Raw genomic sequence first — 23,265 nt, forward strand, 5'->3', positions numbered from 1 at the left:
CGCCCTGCAAGACAAAATTAGATTCTTGCTGTTCGCTTACCATGTAGATTGGCAATGTTCTGATTTTTCCCATGATGCAACACAATCACTCACAATAAATCAATACGCAACATTTAAGTCAAGTCAAGTCACATTTATTCATATGTGCTTTTTACAATACAGATTGTTTCAAAGCTTTACAGACATAACAGGAAAATAATGCAACATAGTTTGTTTCCAGAAGAAAATAGCATCACAGTCCAGTTTAAGTAAGTTCAGTGATGTTTCATTTTGTTGTAAAAAAGTTGAATTTAGTTCATTTATATATAGAGAGAGAAAACAATGATTTTGAGGTCAAAAAGTAAATATTTTGACCAATAATATGAAGAGTTCAGATGCAAAAGCCTCTAAGAGCCATCTGAAATTTTCTTCTAGAATGATCATTTTTATAAAGCTTGTAAATTTAAGTTAAGTAATTTCGCTTAAATGACAAATAATAGGTAATTTGCATTGCCATTTAAGTAAAATTATTGAACTTACATATACAAGCTTGATAAAAATGATCATTCTAGAAGAAAATTTCAGATGGCACAGAGGCTTTTGCATCTGAACTCTTCATATTTTTTTAGTACAATTGCAGATCAAATTGTATGACTTATATTAGATTAAATAGTAGTTTCTAAATAGTAGTGCATTTACCCCCTGCTGATTTCAAACCACTATGCTAATACAGCTACATTGGCTGACAGGGTGGGGTGGGTTGTAACACTTATTTAAAAAGTGTTACAACCATCCCCTACTAAGAATATAACTATAAGAATATTGCCAGTGTTTTAAATAAAGTGGTTTAACACTCACACACACGCACATTTACATGTTATTTTTTGTTAGACTTAAAGATGTTCTTTAATCTGGTACATTAGTAGTGTTTATTAAGTATACCATTAAGTACGTTTGTTTAGTAGATTAATTTACACACACACAGACATGTGTTTTTTTGTTAGAGCTAAAGATGTAGAAAGATGTTATTTAATTAGGTACATTTTAGTAGCCTAGTGTTATTAAGTTTGTTCTAGTAGACAAATTTAAACACACACACACACACACACACACACACACACACACACACACACACACACACACACACACACACACACACTGCGCGAGTCAAACAGACATAGTCTGTTATTGAGAGAGAGAGACATTGTTCTTTTATTCCAATAAATCTGTTTTTGAACAATATCATACGGTATGGCATCCATTTTTACTTATTTTGTCTATTGTTACAACTTACCCAAACATGTGTTATAACCTACACCTGTGGGTAGGTTGTAACAAAGGAACACCATGTATTTGACATCAACTCAGAAGGTCTGTGATATTCTTGTAGAGGGCTGAATTAAATGTGAGTACTTTGTATAAAAGTTTGAGAAGTCAAGATAAGAAATTCAGTAAGTTATAGGTGTTGAAGCAAAAAGTGTTACAACCACTATCTTCCCTGAATGATAAGATAATGTGGTGTGCTTATGAAACAAATCTAGAAGGAGGGTCAGATTATAAATGCAACACCTAGGTCTCATTTTCAGTCTTTGAAGCACACTTCCAAGAGTAGAGTTGCTGGACGAGAATGGAGTTCAAACAAATGAATCAAAACCATTTGCTGCCACTGAGGATATCCTTCTGCAAATCACCAAAAAGTAGACTTGTTTCTGAATTAAAATTCAGTCGTTTATAATGGGTGGAAACAAATTAAATTTTTCATCATTAACTGAAAACAGAGACTTGAAAGACCGGTGTTGTGGGTGTTGGCGAATTCTCGATACTGCTCTCGTAATAGGCGGGTTCCACAGAGAGTCGTCAGTGGATGGTTTGGGACACGGGCTTTACTCAACCCAGTCAGGCTCTGGGTGACTTCGGGACACAACACGTCTTGTCCAACTGGGATATAGCCTACTCCAACTGAAAGAAGGAAAAACATTTTAAAATAAGTAACAACAAAAAATGGAAGTCAATGGAAATGCTGGCAGAATCGGTAAGTTTTGCATTGATGTCATGTTTATTCCGCGTGAGACGTTACATTTGATTTGAAGTGTCAGTGGCTATTCATAATGGCTATAGAAACACCAGTGATTTTAATTGCATTTTTTTATTATATTTGTTTTCGCTATGTTCATTTTTAGTAGTAGGCTATAACATTTTGCTCTCCTGTACATAATCTCTGAACTTTTTAGTATCCTAGTATGCAGTCAGTTTAAGACGAGTTTGAGTTCGCAATAAAACCATGTCAATGCAAGTTAAAAATAATAATAATAATAATACTGGAGTTTATGAAGCTTATAACCTTTTTCTTGAAACTTTTTTCAGCCTGCGTAAGTGCGAATGTCTAATGTCACGCGAGGGTTTAACCACAAGAAGGCGCCCTATCCCAAATTACGTTTGAACTATAGTGATTCATCGGCTAGCCTACTTTCGAACCGGTTTACTAAAAGATTAGAAAATGAAATCTTTAAGATTCCATAGTTTTTTAAGCATCAAAACGACACGAATGACAACAAATAGATTTCGCCAAGTGCTAGATATGACTTTAAAAGACGCTATAAAAAACAGCAATAGGTTTGCATTTTGAGTTTTTGACACAACTGCTTTGTGTCATTTTAAATATCTGGTATCAGTTACTTTCACATTCATTCAAAATTGTTCTGCTGCATACGTCTGAATGACAAGCAAACATTTATTTAACGACATGTCACCTATCATTCAGTTTGTCCAGCACATGCACATATCCAATGTGAAGCTCAGTCAGGACAGTTTCGAGTCTTGTCTCGTTCATTGAAGGGGGCGGGGTCGTTCAGTAGGTCCAGCCAATGGAATGCTTCTTTACACCAAGCACTGGATTGCTATTGGTTCGCGCTATGGTCAGCAATCCTGTTCTTTAAAAGGGAGAGACTCCAACGAAGTTTAAACAAACATGGAAGTGAACGAGAATGGTTCGTTAGAAACTACCATTTCCATGAGCGAAACATTAGAGGGAAGGCAACCGGCAAAATCAGGTTGCACCACGCAAACCTGTTTGGAGAAAGTAAAAAACAAAAAACGTTTAAATAGGTTTTTTGAAATCGACGTATTAAACGGATGAGACATACATGTATCTCTTTTTACTTGTGTATTATATATTTAAATACCATAGTACATGCCATAACATGTCAGTGCGAAACACAGATAGAGGCATAGACAAAGTGAATCGGGACAAAAACAATAGGATGATTTTTGCAGGTTTAGAACCCGCCCCATAGGAAAGAGACTTGCAAACGTCATGGTTTTCTCCCGTCATGTTATTTTTCTACCCAAAGTAAGTCGATCACAGGATCCCGTTAAGGATTTACACAATGTCTTGTGGGCGTAAGCCGCGCAAAAGGACGAAATCGCAGGAGTTCATTTATCAAGAGCAGTGCAAGAACGTGGCACACGAGAACGGGATACGCATAGGTGGGTGTCGCATTGTGTCGGGTCGTCGTGCGTTAAATATCCCTCCGTGGACTAAAACTATAAAGAGAGCTGGTGAACTTCTGTGGCTCTAGTTCCAGAAAGTAGAGTTTCCTCCAAAATGGCATGTTTATTGTTTTTTTTTTTCACTTGTTACTGTAAAACCATAACAATGGGATCTCATTTAAACGGTGTGTAAAAAGTTAAGAGAACTCACTGGCCATTTATAAATGTTGTAAAAAGTGTGTAAGCTGCTGTGCAAGGTTAATAAAATAGCATTAACCGCACATACAGCATTTGATATAGTGTTGTTTATGGAACGCGCACACTGTTTAGATGTGTCATTGTCAGCCAATCTCTGCAACATCTTGAACAAGTCAGTGGGTGTGACGTTTTGTTTCTGTAAGAAACTGCACTCTAAATATGAAGAATTTAAAGGATTTAAACATTAAGAGCATTTAAAATAATACACCATGATGATGAAATGCAGTGGATGATTAGGCTACTATGGATTCAGTGAAGCTGGCTTTTGAGGGAAGTCACAAACATGACTGCGTATTTCATAAAAGAGGAGCACTGAATGATTTACTTTCATGTTTGGGATGAGGAATGGGTCAAGGCAAGGGGATTATCCCATTCTGCTTTGTGATGTTTTGCTGTATGGTGTTTTATTACATTCCAGCCAAATGGAGCAGAGAAGATGTTTTGTTGAGTGTAGGATTACAAAACTTTTCCAAGGAAGAATTAATGTTTTTGGGGGTTGACTTATCACACTTTAATCGTACAACTGTTGGCTACGTTCCGTTAGATGCGACATCAAGATTGACTTGTTGTGAATAAAGATTCCTTAATTACATTTTCTATTTGTTGGCACTTTTCCCAGATGGTAGTAGCCTACTCTCCATCTAGTTAAATGGAAAAAAAGCCTTGAGCACCAAAACACAGCTACAAAATCAGCATTACGACCATCATTTAATTGTGCCCTGAAACTAAATGTATTTGAATGCTTCAGTTGCTTGGTTTACATACATTTTAATAATCATAATGTAGAGCTTTCATGTCAATTTTAATTCAATTTAGTTTGATCCAAAAGAAAATTTTAACTTGTGCTGGAGATCTTTAGCATTCTGCTCCCTCAAAAAGAATGTGTTAAATTAATAACACAATTTATGTTATGGCTATTTTAACACATTATGTGCATTTTGTGTTGATTTTGTGTAAATGCATAAAATTATTAAAATGTATTAATTAATTAAAACTCATTCAATCATGTAATAACTTGTTAATAATTGCCATATAAACATTTGAATCTGACTACATTGACAGTAAGTTTAAAAAATGTGTAGTGCATGCGTAGTGATTTTATCCAGATAAGTCTATATATTGGAAGAGGAGTGGGCCTTAAATTACTAAATAATGATGGCTAATATATTTACACAAGGTAGGATTTTGGGGCACAAAGTGGACGGGGTCCAGGAGCTGTCATCCTCCAAAAAGAATAATAATAATGAAATGTTTCTTTCAACTTGCATTATATTAAGTCTTTTGAAGTCATGGTGAGGATCAGACTAAGAAGTTGTTGTTATTGTACAGGAAAGAGCAGCTTGGATATTATGCTTGAAGTAAATTGTTCAGGTTTCAATTCAAGTAGCAAGATAAGAAGAAGACCTCGGAAATCCTTAGGAATACATGAGGAATATGAAGGGTCAATAATGCCGTAACCACACCATCCGGCTGCTTTCTTAATTGATGGCCATTGAAAATGAACTGTGTATTGTGACTAAACATTTTTGAAAGCAACATATATTGCTCAAATATTTCATTGTTATATACAGTAGTCTTGTTTTGGAGGGCCCTTCAAATCTTGACTAGTACATTTTTCCCTATTTCCCTGTTTAAACTGCCATTGAAATGAATGGGAATGCTAACGGATAGCTTTCTTCAGGTATTACAGATCTTTCTGGCTTAAATTCCAGCACTGGCACAGCTGAAATCCACTGACTTTGCAAATCGTGCCTGGACCTGTTTCTATCATGTTTTTTGAGGGTCACGGTAATGAGAAGTCAGAAGAGTATTTGAACTTAGCGACGTCTACATTTGCATACTAAATACTTCTGGAGTGTGATTTGAATGTAGAGATGAAAAGCCTGATACATTTTCCTAAATTTTAAATACCCCACTTTTTTCAAGACTGCAATAACACTAGTATCAGTCATCAACATAAAACCACACACACAGAGAGTTTTCTGAGTAAACATAGGCAACCATCCCAGCACAAAAAAAAAATAATGCTTTCAGCTCCATTTCAAAGTATGCGGAGGCCTTTCTGAAATCAGTTCAGATTTTTCATCATTTCTCCGCCTTCTGCTTGAGTGCAGCCAGGGCCTCATAAAAAGCCTCTGTGGCGAGAGCTCGTGAAAAAATGTCAGCAATGTTGTGGTTGTGCCCACACCCTTGGGTCATAGAAGCTGGAAATATTCATAACTCAACTGCTGGGCCAATTAGCACTATGATAGCTGATTAATTGTCTGCAATATTTTATCGTTCCAAATTCAACCACTCCTGAAAAGGAAGTAGAAACATATAATGGAAAGACTGATCTTTTATTGCAACATTGACATTAATTGACTACACACACCACCCCCGCACATACACATTTTTTCCACACTGCAGTGCAGTTGTGGTTATCTTTATCTAGCTTTATTGATGCAATAATCCTTGCAGAATTGTGTAAAAAAAATCAATCCTGAAAATTGTATGGATCATACATAGCTGTTTGGAAAGTGAACTCATATTAAGTGAACTGGGTATATATTAATGTGAAATATTAATAACTGATTATGTTGTAGTAAGTGTATGCTTTGTTTTCTACGTTTTTTTGTTGTTGGTTTTTTGCATAAAACCTGTAGCTGTTTTGTTTTTTGGGCCTTTTTTTGCCAAATAATTTTGTTAAAATAAATACTTTCACCAAGATTAGTGTTTTGTTCTCCCCTCATATTTAAAATATCAAACAAAACATAACATATTTTCCCTTATATTTTGATTGTTTAATCAAATATGTTGGGTTATTAAAATCAAATTTCCCCTCCAGACATCACTTCGGGCCAGTAATGTATGTATATGTACTGTGTATGTGTATATATATATATTCACAGTGTTGGAATCATTGTGAGGGATGCAAGTGATTGTATTGCTAATACTACTATAAAGATAACCACAATATCATTGCAAAATGGAAAAAGCGCTGTGTGGGTGAATGCATGTGGTCGTCAGTGTCAGTGTTATCTTTCAGACTATATGAGTACTATTTAGGATACTAAATAGTTGAATTTAGGAAGAGAAAATGAAGAGAAAACAGTACAATTTACTGTATGAACTGAATATAAACAAAGCACAATGATAGACCTAATGCTGAAACTATTGTTTATATTGTTCAAACCTGAAAGCTATATACAGGCATCAGTGCTGTGTATTTTAAAGAAATGTACTATCAAACCTAACTGGAATGGGTAAACATACTTTCATTGAAGTAAAAACTCAATGATTTAGACTTTACAATGTGTACAGTATACAGCATGAAAGAGTTGGTCTTGGTAACCTCTACCATACTTATACTGTAGCTCACCCAGCAGGTTTTGACCTTCAGCAAAACTATGTAAATTGTGCAAGATCGTTTTTCTTTTGTCTGGAGAGAGGTGTGTCCAGTCATAGCATTATTGCAAACTTTTATATAATCTTTTAAAATAGCTTTGATCTATGCATGACTCACCATTGAGCCCAGAAACTTGTGACATGGACTTAATATTTGAGTTATACTTTGACAGCGGACTTTGAGCATTTTATGACCTTTGTGAAATCCATTTGCACTGATGCGTGAACTTGATACTTGCTTGACCTTCAGGTTTGCAGGGAGACCCGGACCTGCAGTTTTTGCTGAGAGGTGGAGACCTAGTAAAGGTGAAGTCTAACAAATGGAGGAAGACCCGCTTCTTTCGGCTGTCCGAAGATTGCAAGACTGTGTGGCAACAGACCAGCAAGAAATTCAAGAAAGACTCCAGCTGTAAGTATAACTGCTGTCCCTTTATTTAGTTCAGTGTCTGAGAGAGATGGGGAGAACAGGTTTTCTTCACATCATGAAGAATCAGATTTTTTTGATAATAGAGCTTGGTGTACTATCAAAAACATAGCTAAGCTGCCAAAACAACTCTTTCTGAACCCTTGCGATTTTGAAAAATTACTTTCTTTCTTCACCAAATCAACATAGAATGATTTCTGAAGAATCATGTGACACTGAAGACTGGAGAAATGATGCTGAAAATTCAGCCTTCGATCACAGAAATAAATTATATTTTAAAATAGAAATTTTAAATTGGAATAATATTTCACCGTATTACTGTTTTGACTGTATTTTTGATCACTTCTTTCAAAAACATTAAAAAAAGAATCCAAACGTTTAAACAATATATATATATATATATATATATATACACAAATACATTGTTATATAAAAAAAAACTGTTGCTTGATACATTGTAATAAGATAACCTTTAATTTCCTGATAATAAATGACCTCATGCTGATATCAGCAAGCCTCACATCAAATGGCTCTCCTGTAAACTCGTCTTTATAGTGCCCAGAGCTGTAAATAAATAGTTAGACCTGTCCTTCACCTTTCCCCACAAACATTTTGAACATCTGTAAGGCCAGAAAAGGCTTTGAGTTGGGTGGAAAGGAAACATCTTGGACAAAATGACCGGAGAGGAGGGGAACGAAATGTTGTGGTGATCTTAAATCTTTTTCCCACATGTTGTCCAGAACCCTCTGCTCCTCATAGCTTCCGGCCTGGTTCCTCCTGGCCAAAGGCCTCAGATCAGGCCTCTTTATCTGCTGTCTGCCAGAACGTGCCTGCCTCCTCTTTGTCCTGCGTGTGTGTGTGTGTGTGTGTGTGTGTGTGTGTGAGGAAACCAGGACCAAACAAAATCAAAGGATTCTAGTTAAAACACCAGATATCAGCAGGGGAACCCTCTGGTCCTGCTCACGTGATGTTTTCACCCATTAGTCGGGTGTTTTGACAGTTGTTTTACTCCCATTGACCAGAAATGATAATTAGATGGATTGCACATGCAGCGGGGGCGCTTCGGCCTCTTTTTATGTTCTCAAAAGTATGACATAAATGATGACAGAATGCTTGGAAAATGTATTAAACCGTAACAAAACAAAAAAGATCTTAATTGGCTTAATATAAGTATTGAAACATTAGAGGATGATTCAGAGACTTGTAATTGGAGCAAATAGTTTACTCTATAAAATATCAAATACTTATGTAGTTAACGGTTTAAAGACAAGGGTTTCATGTTTTTAAGCACAGGAAATGAGGTTTTTATTATCTTATAGTGATGGAGCCAAGTTTATCTCAAGTTAAATGGACTTACAGGGGTGGGAAAGAAACAGAGGAAACATAACAGATTGTTTTTATCAAATACTTGTGCTGATGCGGCCCTGCCCTCTGTAAAACTATCCAGAAATAAGACAATGACTATTTTCTTCTCTTAAACCCTATTGACAAGTTCAGTAAAACATCTACCTCAGTCTTGTCTCCATGATAATAGCTGCAGATGCCCAGTTTCAATGTTTGCGCCTATTATCTGTACAACAATGAACAGATTTTGCCCGTTTAGCATGCTTTTCATGTTTATTCCCGCCTCCAGCAGAACATAAGAGGTCACATGGTCACACTCCCACCACTGTAACTTATAACAGAGGTCACATGAGGCAAAATCAGTCTAGAAAGTGGCCAAATATAATATGCACTTTTTAAAATGTTTTTAAAAGAAGTCTCTTGTGCTCACCAAGGCTGCATTTATTTGATCAAAAATACAGTAAAACAGTAACATTATGATTTTTTTTTATTTTATTTTATTTTAAAATGTAATTTATGTTAAAGCTGAATTTTCAGCATCATTACTTCAGTCTTCACTCTTCAGAGTCACATGATCCTTCAGAAAGAACTTTAATATGCTAATTTGAACTGAGAATTCTGTTAATTAAACTTTCTCATCTGTGTGTAAAGAATCTAGAACAGGATACCTCACATGATGTGGTTTAACAACCAGATATATTGTGGACTAGTGGTTATTAGAAAAAACTATAAACCAATGATGTGACATGAATGCAAAAGAAATGAACTGTCATTTTTAAAGTTGAAGTGTGCAATTTCTGCATAAGCACTACATTAAATAAAGATTGCAACATGAAGAAAATTATCCACTTACTTGGATAAAAAAGGGTTGGTGCAATTATTAACCAAAATGTTTTTGTTTCAGTCACTCTATAATAGATGAAATATAATAATCTGATGAAATCTGACAATAAGAGGTCAGAATTTGGCCAAGCACAATGTTTTCTTTCTGTCAGCCTGTTTGAATGGAATCTGAAGGATGCTAGACTTGCCTTTGACACTGCTTTCTTTCAGCAGTTCACTTGAGATCGGGTGTTATCCAAATTGTTCTCCTACAGACCCCATATTTTGTTACATTTCATGTATTATTTGTGAGCATGCACCACATAGATTATCTCCAGCTGTGGTTTTTCAGAACTTTCCACAAATACCGTACAAATTACTGTGTGAAGCTTTTGCATAAAGTTTTTTCTTCTTCTTTTTCATCAAATGGATAATGCAGTGCTTAACCTTTTGTTAGAACTAAACAGTTTTAAAAATTGTGATTGTCATTTTCTAGCAATACACATCTTAATTAAAAAGACAAATTCTGTAAAATTAAATAAAAAATAACTACACAAGAATGGGTAACAGGACTGCCCATGAATTAAATACAATTTAATAAATTATAATTTAATAATTTAATAAATTAGTTAATAATTAAAATGAGTTTTTACTACAATTAATTAAATATCAATTTAACATCAAGATCATTAAAATGAACAATTAACATTAAAATGACCATGAAATCTAAATTCTTGTTTTTTAATGGAATATTGCAGTATTTATTATAAATGATTTTTTCCGGGATTTTTTATTTTTTTTAATTAATTTACAAAACAATTCATTAAAAAAACAAAACACAATCATCTAACCAGTTCCCGATGGATAAAATCAAGTTCTGCCCTACATTTGTTTCTTGCTTGAGAAGCCGTTCCACTCATATGTACTTCACAATAGGGAAGAACAGACTATCGCAACTTCTGTTTTATGCTTATTTTAACAGTATAGATGAGAGGGTAAAACTTCTTTAAGTGAAACAGCCCAAAATCACCAATACTGATGGTTTACAGACAGTTGGGGCCCTATCATACACCGGGCGCTGGGCGCTAGGCGCGACGCAAGTGTTTTTTGCTAGTTTCAGCCCGACGCAGTTATCATTTTCACGTCCTGTGCCACATTGTTTAAATAGCAAATGCATTTGCACCCATTTGTTCGCCCATGGGTGTGTTGGTCTGAAAATGAGGTGTGTTCAGGCGCATTATTGGCACATTGCTATTTTGTGGCCCGTCGTTAAACTAGAAAAATTGGATTCAGACTCACCCTAAGTGCAATTGCGCCGTGCGCTTTAGACCATGCGCTTATTGTTGAAATAGGGCCCAATATGTTTTTAAAACTAGCTACTTTGTCTAATATGTCTAATACACCTCACAAAAAAGGATCCGTGCCTTTACTGTTTTTGTCATGCGTCACCAAGTGTACTGTAAGGAACAGTACAACTTTCATGGAAAGTGGCTTGTGTTGTATTTGCTTTGTTTCAGTTGGCACAAAGTCGGCCCTGATCTGATTCCTCACAGTAAGCCATCTATTGTGTCTAATTGTTTTATTTGGGATCACGAATTGATTGCTAGAGAGATTACGATAAATCCCACTTGTGTCTCACTTCCAGGTAGACTCCACAGAAAGGTCAATTAAAGCTCTAACTAAAAAGTTGACTCAGTTCTGTTCACACATTTCTCCTATGAACACTGTGGTAACAGCAGGGACAGATACTGTAGCCACCCATATTTGGGTTCCCCCTGTCTGTGTGCATGTGTTTTGCTGAGGATTACGTCTGAACTCTTCCATTCATTAACCTATACTGCACAATACACGATTTGAGAGGAATAGAGCTTGTCCTCGTTTTTGTTTAACACTGGGATTAAAGGGCAGAGGCCATAGGAGGAAAGTGATTGTACAGCTGTGTTTGCCAAGCTCATTCAGTAACCCTCAAAGAGGATGACACCACTGAGCTTATCAGCTTCTTATCAAGTGTCTGACGTGATGCCTGCAATAAATTATCTTTCATACAGCAGTGCTTAGCCAAGATTTATCGATTAAGAAATCAAGATTATTCATGTACCTCTCAAGTTAAAAGGATAGTTCACCCAGAAAAGAAAATTGTACATAGTACAATTATGACATCAAAATTAGGGATAAATTAATTAATCAATTAAATTAATAGTCCATGTTAAATTAAGACTTAATTCCACATTAGTTGTTCTTCCATCACAAATCTAGCCTGGGAAAACCCAGACTACTTCCGGCGAATTTTAATTCTCTCTCCAGGATAGTCTGGAGAAGAGCCCATTCAAACTCATTTCTGTGCCGCCGAAATCGCGGCACCAATCAGAAACGTTTGGGGAGGGATTTACATGATGACGACAGCGCAGCGACGCTGAAGGAGATTTCATTACAAAGATGGATGCCGCCGTGGAACATCACTCGTTCGAATCATAGACAGTATATAAACGAATCAGTTATCGCGTCTGTTTTGAGCGATTTAAACTGACCGTTTTCGTTAAAACCGGAGCAAAGAACAACACTCGAAGCATACGTCATCTCCTTCATCGATCTGATTGGTTTTATGACTATCCAATTGCGCCCAGAGGAATTTGAGCTACGTCGGTTGGTGACGCCCCTTTGGAAATGATTTGTCTACATAGCTTCGCCAGACCCTATACTCAGTTTCAACTGAGAAGGGTCTGGTTTTAACCAGGCTATCACAAATCCATAAAATTAAGTAAAATTTAACAAATATTATAACAAATATATTAAAAATATATACATTGAATACAGTAATTATTGGAGTACGTTTTACAAGGAAATACTATTTCAGGTTTTTTCCACATTTAATTCCTTGCCTTACTTGCCATTTATTTGTTGTTATTTTTTGGTGTGAAATTTGTGCAAATGGTTTCTACACCAGTTGTTTTCAGTGTAAATAGGGGCTATTACAAACATTGATTATTAAAGGGTTAGTTCACCCAAAAATAATAATCGTTCCAAACCTGTAAAGGTGATGATACACAGGGCAACTTTTTGAGCAATGTTGCTGGGCGATCATGCTGAGCGATTGTTGTTTGGGCAATTTCCCATTGAAAATGGGCAATACATTTCTATCTGGATAATTTAGATTGGTCGTGGGCCCTGTGTCTCATCTGGTTGCCCGTTGACCGGCAACATTGCTCAAAAAGTTGCCCTGTGTATCATCACCTTAAGACTTTTGTTCATCTTCGGAACACAAATGAAGATATTTTTAATATAATCTGAGCTTTTATTCACATAAAAACATTGATAAGCGGACATAAACTGAAGCTCAACCGAACCGGCTTGACGCGTGAGAACAAACCTCTTGTGAAAGCTCAACCGTGCTGCTTAACACACGAGAATGAACCTCATTGGATCTTGTGGAAGCTCAGACGTGCTGCGTAACACTAGAATAAACCTCATTGGTTCTCACACGTCAAGCAAACATGCTTGAGCTTCCGTTTACCACAACTGATGTGTGTGTTGATCAATGTTTAAATGTGAATAAAAGCCTAAATTCACTCTGTTCATCATATAAAGCAACCGAGTCTCTTCAGAAAATTTGGATTAAACCGCTCAATTCATATGGATCTACAGTATGAACTTTTTGAAGCGTCAAAGCTGTCAACGGAGGGACAGAAAGCTCTCAGATTGCATAAAAAATATCTTCATTTGTGTTGAGATGAACGTTCAGATGAATGAAAGTCTTACTGGTTTGGAACGACATGAGGGTGAGATATTTGGGTGAATTATTCCTTTAATATCATCTAATGTTTCAGAAATGATGTTGTCTGTATGGTAATTTAAACTGAAAAATTAAATGATTAAAAATGACACTTAAATCAGTTATATAAACTGAATTTAATCCCATTCCATTTAATTAAATCTTTTCAAATTTCATTAAAATTGGAAATAAAATTGGAATTTCAATTCTGCATCCAGTTTGCTCATTTCAAATTCATTTTTTCAAACTGTGTTAAGAAGTAAAATCTTGAACATAAAATCTTGCCCACTGTGCTTTTAATGGTTTGGAGGTTTTAGGTGTCAAAATATACTCTTTAAATATTGCATGTTCAGACCTGCGTATCACATGGTTCTCAGAAATATTGTGTCTCTTTACGCTTCAGGCTGTAATTATGCACAGTTCTGAGTTCAGACGTCTCTCTCGTCAATTTGCCAACAGAACAGACTAACAAAGGTTCAAAATGTTATTTAAAATTCTGACTGAAAAATGAGTAATATTGAAAAATCTCTTGTCTTTTTTTATAGTCAGCCTCGAGGACATTGATTCTGTGCGGTATGGGCGTCAGACTGAAGGGATGCAGAAGTACACTGACTCTGACTCCTCAGTGGAGGACCGTTGCTTCTCCATCGTCTTCAAGGGTCGACGGAGCAACCTAGACTTGATGGCCTCATCTAAAGAGGAGGCCCAGCGTTGGGTCAGCGGTCTGGAGAAGGTCATCAACAGCATGGACAACCTCAACCGCCTACAGAACAGCGAACAGTATCCTTGAACATCTATTCTCCAAAGCCTGGTCTCTGAACTCATTTGTCAGTATGGTTGTAATAAAGTAGCCTACTATGTTTAATAAGTGCAACACGCATTTATATAAAACTTTTTAATTGGGAAATTTCTGGCTCAAAAAAGTAATATATTATATATATTATATATTTCGACCGTTTAATATTCAGTCCTTACATCAGACAAAAAGCTGGATATATGACTGCATGCGCAAGGCTGACAAGAATGCAGACAACAAAATGTCCTTGAAGGAGTTGAAGCATTTCCTACGTCATATCAATATTGTGGTGGACGACGATTATGCGGAGATGCTCTTCAAGGTGAGAGACTAAGCATAAAGCTTGACTGTCAATTTCATTCACACTTGTACAGCTAGTTTATAGCATTTTTTTATTTATTTTTATCACTGCTGTTTGGAATTAGGGTGAAAGAAATTGTTTAAGCAGCTTTTAATCTCAAAAAGTTCAAACTTTAAAAAATAAAATGTTGTAGGTGTCTCCTGTTGCAGGTCCTCAAGAACTGTTTTATTTTTTATTATTTAATATATTGCAGCAATGTGACACGTCAAATTCAGGCACTCTGGAGGAATCCGAAATTAAGAACTTCTACAATATGCTGACTCACCGTCAGGAAGTTGATGTGATATATGGAAAGTACGCTCATACTAACGGACAGATGAGCTCCAGCGACCTGTTGAACTTCCTTCAAAATGAGCAGAGGGAGCCGGTTTCTTTGGATTATGCACATAAGCTTATCGATAAATTCGAGGTGGATGAAATAGGTAATGGCACATAAATTACCAGAAGAATACATCAGATAACACAGTATTCACAATATTGCACTATTATAATATTGTACATAATATAATACTCTATACTATATATACACACACACACACACACACACACACACACACACACACACACACACACACACACACACACACATATATATATATATATATATATATATATATATAAGATCATTAAAATCTAATATTAGAGAATATAATATAATATAATATAATATAAATTAGGTTGAAAGAACAAAATCATTGTAAACCTGAATTACACAATCAAAATAGCAGATGTATCATAACAAAATTTCAGTTTATTTTTTTACAATAAAATATTGTTTAAAACAGTGTTTTTATATTTACCCAGCCAAAGTGAACAAACACATGAGCAAAGATGGTTTCCTGGTGTACCTGAACCATGAGGAAGGCTCCATCTTTAACCCCGCCCACAAAGCCGTGTACCAAGACATGCGCCAACCGCTCAATCATTACTTCATTTCCTCTTCCCATAACACCTATCTGATGGAGGACCAGCTGAAGGGGCCTAGCAGCACAGAAGCCTATATCAAGTACGAACATGTCTGTTTACGCAGGAATTCTCAACAGCAATGCATTAACATATTAAGCATTCCTCCATAAGCAATGGTTGTTGTCTTTTAGAGCGCTGTCGAAGGGATGCCGCTGTGTGGAGCTGGATTGCTGGGACGGTGAAAACGGGGAGCCGGTCATTTACCACGGCCACACGCTCACATCCAAAGTGCTCTTCAAAGACGTCATCAAGGCCATCAAAGAATATGCTTTCAAAGTGAGTGAAATGACACGAATTGTATGGTGTGATGACTTACTTATATTAGCAGCTTTGTGGATTATGAAAACATATGTTTCTTTGCTACTCTAGACCTCACAATATCCAGTGATCCTGTCTTTGGAGAACCACTGCACCATAGCGCAGCAGAAAATCATGGCCCATCACTTAACCTCCATCCTGGGCAGCGCTCTGCTCACTCAACCACTGGGGCGTAACATGCCCATCGCTTTTCCAGGACCTGAGGTTAGACCACTATAAATAAAAAGTTTTACATGCATGTTTCCTGCACCACTGCTTATACTATGCGTGCATTAGCTTTTTCAGTGGCCTTGGTTCCGGAAGTATTTTTTCCATTCATTTTTCCTATAGGGTTTTCAAAAAAGTCTTGGTTAAAGCGTTAAACCGAACCAACCAGCTATGAGGTAAATCACAGCATTAAAAACATTTATTTGAAGCAAAAAAAGACACAAGACTGTGTACTTAATGGCTTTAAAGAGGTAAAGAATTACAATCCCATGGCATGAAGCATTGTGAATGACAATCAAATTAAAAACAATGGAGTTTATTGCAAAATATGGATATATAGATACAAATATTTAAGTATTTTGAAAGTGTGTAGAGAGACCGACTAGATAATGTCATTTGTGGTGCTTGGGAGTGGGCGTTCCCCACAGAGCTCGCCGCGACTCTCTGATTGGTGGACTTTTTAATACAGCATCAATGTAGTTTTTCACCACGAATTCTGCTGTTAAACATGATGATTTAAAAAAATAAGTTGAATCAATGCGAACAAGTGGCTTCAACAAAATAATTTACCGTCGATTAACAACCTCGGAGCTCACAACAGCACTGCAATTAAAAAAATTAAGTAATGTGAACTTATTCCACATAAATACATTTTTTCAATTCCGCATGAAGTTTATTTACTTAATACTTTTAAGGCAGCGGGTTTCCTCAAATTAAGTTTACTGATCACTTTTGACAGTGAGGTTTGTTTTAAAGGTTTATATGTTAATAATCTAGCATTGAAAATAAATTTCCCTGTGGAGAAAAAGAATGGAGTCTTTACTTCTGGAACCTGACTGTTGCGCTGTATAGCGCTATGATAAAGAAATGATGCACACAACTCTGCATATGATTGATGACACTACATATTGCCACCTGGTGGACAACAGAAACATATTTCTAAATCTAAACCTCTTAAAAGCTCTCTTCACCACACCCCACTTTCCTCAAATGACTTCCTCGTCATCCCTGCAAACTTCCTGTTTACTTCTGTATCCTTGAATTCAAATAGCTCAAGACAGAGGAAGGGGTTATCAGTAGAGCTGATTATGTGAATACAGATGAACTTGTTTTGATTTGTAGCCATTTATCACTTCCTGATTATTCACCAAACCACGCACAGAGCTTTTGAGCTGCATTCTGAAAGGCAAATGACAAGACAGTACAAGTTCAGACAGGTTGCTTATTTTGGTTGTGGGGTTGGAGGGGCTCCTGAATGATGATGTCACTAGGTTTATGAGCTTGTCCAGCAGGCTTGAAACTTTTCCTTTCAATGACCTGTTGGAATTAAATTTCAACCCTGAGCTTTGTCCCGCACTGAGAAGTGATGGAAATCAAGGAAGATTCTAATATTTCAGCCTGAGGACAGCTCAGCCATGAACCATCATCCACACACAAACAATAGTAAAGCATCATATTTCAGTTCCATTTATTATATGTGAAGGTTATGTAGAATTTCTCACACAAAACTACCTATCCCACACCCCTTGGGTGTTTTGTTCTTCATAATAATTGTATTATTGTCTCCACTTGATATATTAGAAATGCTTGCTTTTTTCTCTAATTTTTAAAGTCACTTGTAAAAAGCATCTGGTAAATGAAATAATTTTTATTTTAACATTGAAAGAGTTTTGAATAAATGATCGTTGTCCTTTCCCGATCATGTTCCTATCTCTGCTTACACTGTCCTGTCATAATAAAGGCAAAAATATATACTGTACATTATCAATCAAAATCAATCAAGATTTTTTTTTTTTGGGAAAGAAGTACTCACCATGGCTTTGTTAAAAAATACTAGTAGTAATATTGTGAAAAAATATTACACTGTTTTCAACTATTTCAACTGTTCTGTGTTTAATATATCTTAAAATGTAGTTATCCCTGTGATGGCAAAACTGAACATTCAGCAGGCATAAGTCCAGTCTTCAGTGTACTTCATAGTAATAAAGTGTAACATGATAAAACAATAGAAAGTTCAAAAGAAAACCATTTATTTGAAGTACAATTTGTAAAAAAAATAAAAATAATTATTAGTTGTCTCTATTAATCAATTTAATGCCTCCTTGCTGAATAAACATTAATTTTCTTTACCAAAAAGTGACCCCAAACCTTTGAATGGTAGTGTATAATAATAATAAAAATGTTTCTTAATGTTTGTTTAATTAATGTTAATTAATGTTTCTATGATTTATTAGCATTTATTTTTAACAATAATTGTTTTTTTATAATATTTAAAAATTTGATATATATATACTGTATGTGTGTGTATATATATATATATATATATATATATATATATATATACTTTTATTATTTTTTAAATGTTTTTTAAAATTTCCAATTTTCCAATTTCAAATGTTTCAGCTACCAATAAGAATGCAGTATTCACAGCTTAACTGAACACATTTGAATATATTCCAATAGATAAAAAAAAAAAGTTAAAATAGATTATATTTGTGTCATCTACTACAGTACATGTTTATATTTGCAGGAGCTGAAGGGACGTATCCTGATCAAGGGCAAGCGTTTGAACAAACTGGATGCAGCTTTCAACAACAACGCCACAGAGGATGTGGACAGCGTGTCGGAGGAAGACGAGGCTGCTGAACTGAAAGAGGGTGAACCCAAACCCAAAGGCAAGGTGTGTTGAAAAACCCTGCTGTCATTCAAAGTCCAACGACACAACAACTGCTGACCAAATTTACAAAGAGCTTTCGCTCTACCAATAAAAACAGGAAGAACTTAAAGAATTCAGTTTTGGAAAACATGTTGTCAGTCAAGTGCTACAAAATTAACACCCGCAAAACACCAAATATGAGTAAAAATTGCGAAAAGGCACAATTACTCACCATAGTTTATTTGGAAGTCCAGCACAGAATTTGGTTTAAATCGAATCTATCACAAGGTTCATTTCTGATCTTATCTAAAGTCCTATTTCAAACCATTGTAATTTCTATTAAAATTAAAGTGAAGAACAAACTATACTCCACGAAGTGTACTTAGGGCTGTGGAGTATATTTGCATACACAAATCTGCGGTAGATAAGGTCAAGTTCAAATCGGCACACTCAGCTGTCACAGACATTCCCACAAAAGCCTGATTCAAATCATTTGACCACAGATTTGTTCTGCTTATTTGGCATCCCTTTGTCATTGCATGTGTGAAGTCTATTTACTGTATGTTGCATTAATCTATTTTTGATTACTTTGTAGACTTCCAATAAGATCAAGCTGGATAAGGAGCTGTCAGATCTGGTAATCTACTGCAAGAGTGTCCATTTCAGCAACTTTGATCAGTCAAGAGATAATCAGGCCTTCTATGAAATGGCATCTTTCAAGGAGAGCAAAGCAATGAATCTGGCAGAATCATCAGGTACAAGGGTACACAATAGAGTGGCTACAGGAATGACATATTTTTGTTGGCCAAAACCTGGAAATGAGTAGCATTTTAGCAGTTCTGGTTCCAGCCTTCTTTATTTTAAGTTAAAAACCTGAAATAAGGTCTGTTGTTAACACAAGCTTAAGATATTTTCACATTTTATTCTATGACGTAAAATATATCATATTACCCCTCTGTGAACGGCATTTTTTTCTCCCTCCGTTTGGCCTAAAACACTGTGTTCGTAGTCATCCAGTTCATCGTTCAGCGTCCTCTCCGTATTTACGATTCTTTGCAGCCTTTACCCACACGCTGGAAACCGAGAGTAACTTACTCCCGCTAAATGTTTAGCCTTTAAATTCTTAAACACAGTAACAATACAAGTCGACACCATCATGACTAAAAGTTTGCTAAGAAGTATTTCCTACTAAAGCAAGGAGCTATTTGACTCTAAGAAGTATATCCATAGCAGACTGGTAGGAGTGGCCTTGGACGACAACACGCCCAGTGCATTGTGGATGTTGAAGTTTTTGACAAATGGGAAGACAACAGCCTTTTTTCTCTGTTTTCTCTAGTCAGGTAGCACCAATTTTAAAAACATTTTCGCCTTTCTACTGTATAGGGAGCCACGTTTTTTTGAAAGCCCAGTGAAGTACCCCTTTAATAATGGGATTTTATTGTTGGGCGACCACTGTTACATGATATTGAAGTCATTCATCTGTTGTGTGGTTGGTTTATAGCCTATGTCTAGCCTTTTACTTCAGGCAATTGTATTTAGGCTTCAAAATTCATTGCAGTTAATTTGTGAAGATTATCATGAAGGAAAAAAAACCATCAAACTTTTGTTGTTCATAGAGATTATTTTCTGCAATAATCCAAATACTCTATTGGGTTTTTGTGGAGGGAACCAGTGTGATGCTAACCTCCAGGTTGGCTTACAAAAATATAAATCACTGCAGCGCTCTATAGTGCCTGAAACTAAAAGACATTTTGCATAAAATATGAGTGATGTTACCAGATGTACTTTAATATCACATTTTCTGGCTAATCTCTTAAAGCTATGGGATTTATTCATCACAACATGGATAAGCTGAGCAGAATCTACCCAGCCGGCTCCAGAACCAATTCATCCAACTACAATCCGGTGCCACTGTGGAACGCCGGCTGCCAAATAGGTGCAAAGCCCACTGTGATATGACACAATATGAGTCTAATGCAATTCAGAAAGTCTGTTTATAATATTAATCTGTTTTCATCCCTAAAATTGGTTTACAGTGGCTCTAAACTTCCAGACTCCCTGTAAAGAGATGGATCTGAACCAGGCCCGCTTTTTGCCTAATGGCAAGTGTGGCTACATACTGAAGCCAGAGTTTCTGAGGGACCCGGGCTCCCAGTTTGACCCCGTGAAACTCAGTGTAGGCCCCTGGCTGAAGAAGAAGACCCTGCATATTATGGTGAGATTCTTCTGTCCTGCTCTGCAAAAAAAAAAAAGAAAAAAAAAAAAGGGATTATTCTGCCTAATACAATAAATAAATAATAAATTAGTTAATTAAAAAAGACTTAAAATCAAATATTTATAAAAATGTATTTTAAAAATAATAAATATATTTGAATTTTTTTTTTTTATGAAATACTTAACACTAAAAAAAACATTAATTTTAAATGCTACAAGTACATTTAGGCATCACAACATTATAATGTACAATATTAAAATAAATATTCATTTTAAGCTTTGCTATTTAGAATAAGATTACACTTAACAGTGTTATTAAATTAGTGTTTTTTTCAGATTAACTTTAACTGAGTGTCGGTGATGGCAAAGATAATGTAAAAATGGGGGAAATGAGGATGAACAATTATCCAATATTGACTGATACTGATGAATTAATCCCTTACTGATATGACACTGATATATCCTTAATTCCTAAACCAAATGCAATCCTATCGAAACAAATCCAAACACAGTGACCAATTACTCTACATGTCTGTTCAGATCATCTCAGCCCAGCAGCTGCCTAAGATCAATAAGGACAATCAGAGGTCCATTGTGGACCCTCTCGTCAGAGTGGAGATCTACGGTGTGCCAGATGACAATGCCAGCAAACAGACACATCACATTGAAGACAATGGCATGTGTCAACAGTGCATTTACATTTACGCATTTAGCAAACACTTTCTTTTTTTAAACCAAAGTGTAGGTCACTTACTGTAAATGTTTTTTTGTTACAGGTTTCAATCCTATGTGGAATATAAAATTCCAGTTCACTGTTCATGTGCCTGATCTGGCTTTGGTGCGGTTTGTGGTGGAGGACCATGATGTTGCTATACAGAATGATTTGGTTGGCCTGTACACTATCCCCTTCACCAGCATGCAGAATGGTGAGCCGGTGAAAAATAAGTGAGAAATTACTTTATTGTTGTGCAGTTATTATGAATTTGCTCACATTAAGTCCTATCTTCTGTCTTCAGGATACCGGCATGTGCCTCTGCTCACAAAGAGAGGAAGCCTCATTCCTTCAGCGGGACTGTTTGTACACATCATGGTTATTGATGCTTAAGAGACTGCAACGCTCCTCTCAGTCATCTCAATGTCAAAGTGTGCAGATCACAGAAAAGGACAAATCAACTAAACTCTCCTATGCGAACACTTTCTAGGATAAGATTTGGACTTCCTTTTCCGATGTGCCTTGCGGTTTACCAAATAGCCCTCCTCACTATATGAGTACCAAAATGTACCTTAAAGTGCTTCGTGGAATTAGTTCAATTTAGAAGGTGGGGTAAAAAGTCTTTGTTAAGCCTTTGTTGAACCTGCAGCCACATTTTTTTTAATATTTAAGCACATATTATATAACACTCAACATTCTACACATTCCCCATGTCTTTTTGTTTTGTTTTTTGCCTTCAATAAATATTGTTTAAAAATAAATTATCAATAATTTAAATATTAATAGTTATTTAGTCTATTATACATTTTAAAATATTAAATATATTTTTTATATATTTGAAGTGAATTAGAAAAATGAAAAATGTAATATTTTATTTAACTATTTCTTTCTTTTTTTTTTTTTTGGGCTAACATTAAGAAAGTAGTACTTTCAGCTCACTTTTACCATAATGAAGTCAATTTTGGAGATTTACACAGATTTGACCCTACAGTCAGTGCAGAAAATGTTAAAAGTTTAAAGCAGATTTAGTATGTGACAACTAAAAAGTACAAATCTTCCAGTCTCTTTCCTGTCTGAATCAGTAGTCTGTTTATCACCAAAAAAACTCATTCAAAACTGTCAAAGATTTGTAATTGGACAATATATTTTACCTAACACTCTTTTATGTTTTAATATTAAAAAGTATGTATTAAAAAATATACTACACTGATGCCTTTTTACATTAACAGAGTATTTCAACAGTGATTGTATATTATTTCTATCTAATTATTTTTGGCCAAACATCACCTTGAAGTCTTCGGGTACGTTTACACAACAACGATGTACTAAAAACGAAACCGTCTTTTTCACGTACAGATATGACGATTCAGATATGATTCACACGAATCCGCAAAAATGCTGTATTATGCATGCCAGGCCAGTAGTTGGCGATGTCACTTCGTAAAGAAACACTACACGCCTATATACTGAACACGGAATGTGCATACGCAGATATCGTCTACACGGAGACAATAAAAAGTATAATTTTCAAAAACTTGCACTTTGAAATCCGCATTCAATAGT

General features: G+C 35.7%; 1 protein-coding gene across 2 annotated transcripts; it reads left to right on the top strand.

The window, feature by feature from the left end:
* Positions 1–1,607: 1,607 nt before the first annotated feature.
* Positions 1,608–22,354, top strand: plcd1a (phospholipase C, delta 1a). Of its 2 annotated transcripts, none has more exons than XM_082183565.1 (15): positions 1,608–2,011; positions 7,364–7,522; positions 14,018–14,252; positions 14,461–14,590; positions 14,823–15,051; positions 15,434–15,635; positions 15,727–15,871; positions 15,965–16,117; positions 18,651–18,800; positions 19,372–19,531; positions 20,596–20,712; positions 20,813–20,991; positions 21,531–21,666; positions 21,767–21,916; positions 22,007–22,354. In XM_082183565.1, the coding sequence occupies exons 1-15, from the start codon at positions 1,981–1,983 to the stop codon at positions 22,093–22,095; spliced, it is 2,265 nt and encodes a 754-aa protein (XP_082039691.1). In that variant the 5' UTR covers positions 1,608–1,980; the 3' UTR covers positions 22,096–22,354. The 2 variants fall into 2 exon arrangements, with proteins under 2 accessions (XP_082039691.1, XP_082039690.1); XM_082183564.1 differs by lacking the exon at positions 1,608–2,011 and adding an exon at positions 3,220–3,465.
* The last annotated feature ends 911 nt before the right edge of the window (positions 22,355–23,265 follow it).

Source organism: Leuciscus leuciscus, assembly GCF_965113295.1.
Source record: "Leuciscus leuciscus genome assembly, chromosome: 11".
Lineage (NCBI taxonomy): Eukaryota > Metazoa > Chordata > Actinopteri > Cypriniformes > Leuciscidae > Leuciscus > Leuciscus leuciscus.